This window comes from Austrofundulus limnaeus, unplaced genomic scaffold (genome assembly GCF_001266775.1).
Source record: "Austrofundulus limnaeus strain Quisiro unplaced genomic scaffold, Austrofundulus_limnaeus-1.0 Scaffold74, whole genome shotgun sequence".
Lineage (NCBI taxonomy): Eukaryota > Metazoa > Chordata > Actinopteri > Cyprinodontiformes > Rivulidae > Austrofundulus > Austrofundulus limnaeus.
Window position 1 is genome coordinate 2,036,974 of NW_013952476.1, and position 2,709 is coordinate 2,039,682.

Genomic DNA, 2,709 nt, shown 5'->3' on the forward strand with positions numbered 1-2,709 from the left:
GCCGCAGTCAGACCTCTGTCTTGCAGATCAGTGCGGTTTGCATTGTCTGATTGGTCAGAATTTAGTGGGCGTGTTTGTTTATGCAGAACAATACAAGCTTCTGCTTGTCCTCTCATTGGAGGAGGCTGAAACACCAGCAGTTCCTCTAAAGAACATCTGAATGATTTGTGTTGCTGCATAAACAGATGTGAAATGAGACCCTACCCGACAGAAGACGTATGTTTGCGTGACCACACTGCCTCGTTACCACGATACTTTATATCACATCGCTTCAGTTGTTTTTTCAAGGTATATCTTCCATAAACAAATTCCATTTTAATAGAAAAATGTCACAAGTAAATACGGCACATAAAAAGTTTTAATAATTTTGGTTGAGCTCCAGTATCAGTACTTGTAGCTGCATTTTATTTAACCTCTCACTGCAACAAAAGTTTCTTCAGCTAAGTTGCCTAACGTACATTCTTCAGTCTGTGATAAATTGCCAACCTCCGCTGTAAAAAACAAAAAAACTAACTTTAAAGTAAAATAAATTTTAAAAAATTCGCCATCTTTGTTTTTCTGTTTAATTTGCTGGTGGTGCAATGAGTTCTGGGATACCGTCGGCCACGCAGGATACTCATATGCAGCCTACGTTTTCAGCGTTTTGTCAGCCGCATGAGTAGGACATGAATAAACTATAAATAAAGAAAAAAATTATAAAACATGTGGTCAAAWCTAAAACGTGGACTACATGGGATCTAAAAGCACGGGAACTTTCCTACCTCCAGGATAACTGTGCACCAGATCACGTTGAAAACAGCAAAGACCACATATTTGTCATAATCCTCCCAGTCAAACAGATAATAAGGCACTCCAATCAGGGCCATTGGTATCAGGGCAAAGGTGAAGTACTCCAGAAAGCCAAAGTAAAGAGCCTGGCCCTCACCAAAGTAGTGTCGGATATCATCTGGAAAAAGATACAAGTATGAAGCGCTAACAGGAGCACTGACTGTTTCAGGACAAATAAAACAAAGTAAAAATATTATTATAGGCTCAGGAAGAGAAAAGAGAAAAATACACCACTGTGCATTGATTTAAGTGATGGTGCATTTTAATTTTATACATTTTCAAAAAGCCACCCTCCACTTACCAAGAGGCTGAAGAGACAGCTTGAATTTTTTATACCAAGAGAAAGAAAGTCTTTTTAGCTCTTCCTTATCGTGTAGAGGAAATATTTGGATCAGGATCCCTTTGGACTGCAACCTGCGGACTAAAATATAAACAAGAATATTACAATCTGTAGGGTTTGTTTTGACATTTATTTAGTCATGATCATGCTGGTGTCGTTTTGATTCATTAGAATAATGTAAATCAGGATAAATAAAACATACAGCATACACTAATTCTGCTTTAGTTAAAGTTGTGCATGTGTTCAGTTTTTTTTTTATTTAGAAAACTGCATTATTGCAACTCACTTTTTGTTTTCCTGAACYGAGTTTAATAACTAAATAAAGATGCAGATTAAATCCCTAAACCAGGAACAGAGAAACAATCAGCAGTGAGTTCATCCATTGTTCGCCACTCATTGTCTAAAGCAATCATCCCCACTGTCCCTCACACACAGACTCTGTCATTTATCTGCTTTTTACTGAGCAGTGTTTGTGGGAAATGATTACGTTCAGCTTAAACACAATTTGTCCAACCATTGCTGCTTAATAGAGACGGGCCTTCTTTACAGCATATTGTTCCTTATCTCGTTTGGAGAATATTTCTTTCTATTTGCATATTTATTGTTTCCACGCTGCAACCTCAGAGGGAGAGAGAAGAAAATAAAAATGTGTGTGTGTGTGTGTGTGTGGCGGTGGGATAGAGTGAATAGAAAATCTACTCTCAATAAAAACTGGAGGTAAAGTAGGGCTACGTTTTTTAAAACATTATAAGGGCTTAAAAACTCTCAAACTCGCAAAAAAAAAAAAGTCTGTCACCTAATAGCTGTTCGAATGATAAAATCTTRTCTGGAACTGGATTAAACCAGCAAAACAAGCCAGTCTCTTCCAGTTCCTTCCTCTGAATGACTTGAAGCAAATAGCAAACAGGACATCATGTGGTTTTTTTTTTGCCACTCTTCTAAGAAGGCCAGATTTATGGAGTTCAGATTGGACCACCTAAGCTCCGAATCTCTGCAGCTACAGTTATAGAGGGCTTCTTGATGCAATAATATAAATAATAATCATCTTTTCCTTTTTATTTGTCCTTTGGCCAGCAGAGGTTTCAGCAGAATTCAAAGCAGCCATCTCATAAATGAGTTGAATGTTTTAATACGTGAGTGGTAAAAACAGCTGAATATAAGCTAAAGACGCTGAAAACATACAAAGGATGCAGCCGCTGAAATTGGAAACAGCATATAAATGAAATTTTCTCCTAACAAAAAAACGCATCAAGAGAAATGCGCRTTTTCTGCTAAAATGCACCAAATGGCTGCTGGAATTTATTAAAGAAGCTGAAACTGATGAGTCGAACACAAGCTAAAATGAGCACAATCATAGCTAAAAAGCTAAAAGTAGCAAAGCTGTAGCTAAAAGAAACATATGAAGTAAAAAAAAGAGAGCACAGTTTGCTGAAGCATATTTTTAAAGAGAACCATGTTTTGCATAAACTGTAAACTCTGAACTGTAGAGCGGCTGTAAATATATTGAAACTAGTCCTGTCACAATAAACAATAAATCTATT

General features: G+C 37.0%; 1 protein-coding gene across 1 annotated transcript in view; it reads right to left on the minus strand.

Annotated features, from left to right (window-relative positions):
- ano10a (anoctamin 10a) overlaps nt 1-1,249 on the minus strand; it is a gene marked incomplete at its 5' end in the record, with an annotated part of 16,505 nt that extends 15,256 nt beyond the window's left edge. The window contains 2 exon segments of the mRNA XM_014010862.1: nt 762-946; nt 1,130-1,249. Coding sequence (XP_013866316.1) covers nt 762-946; nt 1,130-1,249 — 305 coding nt within the window.
- Nucleotides 1,250-2,709: the final 1,460 nt, after the last annotated feature.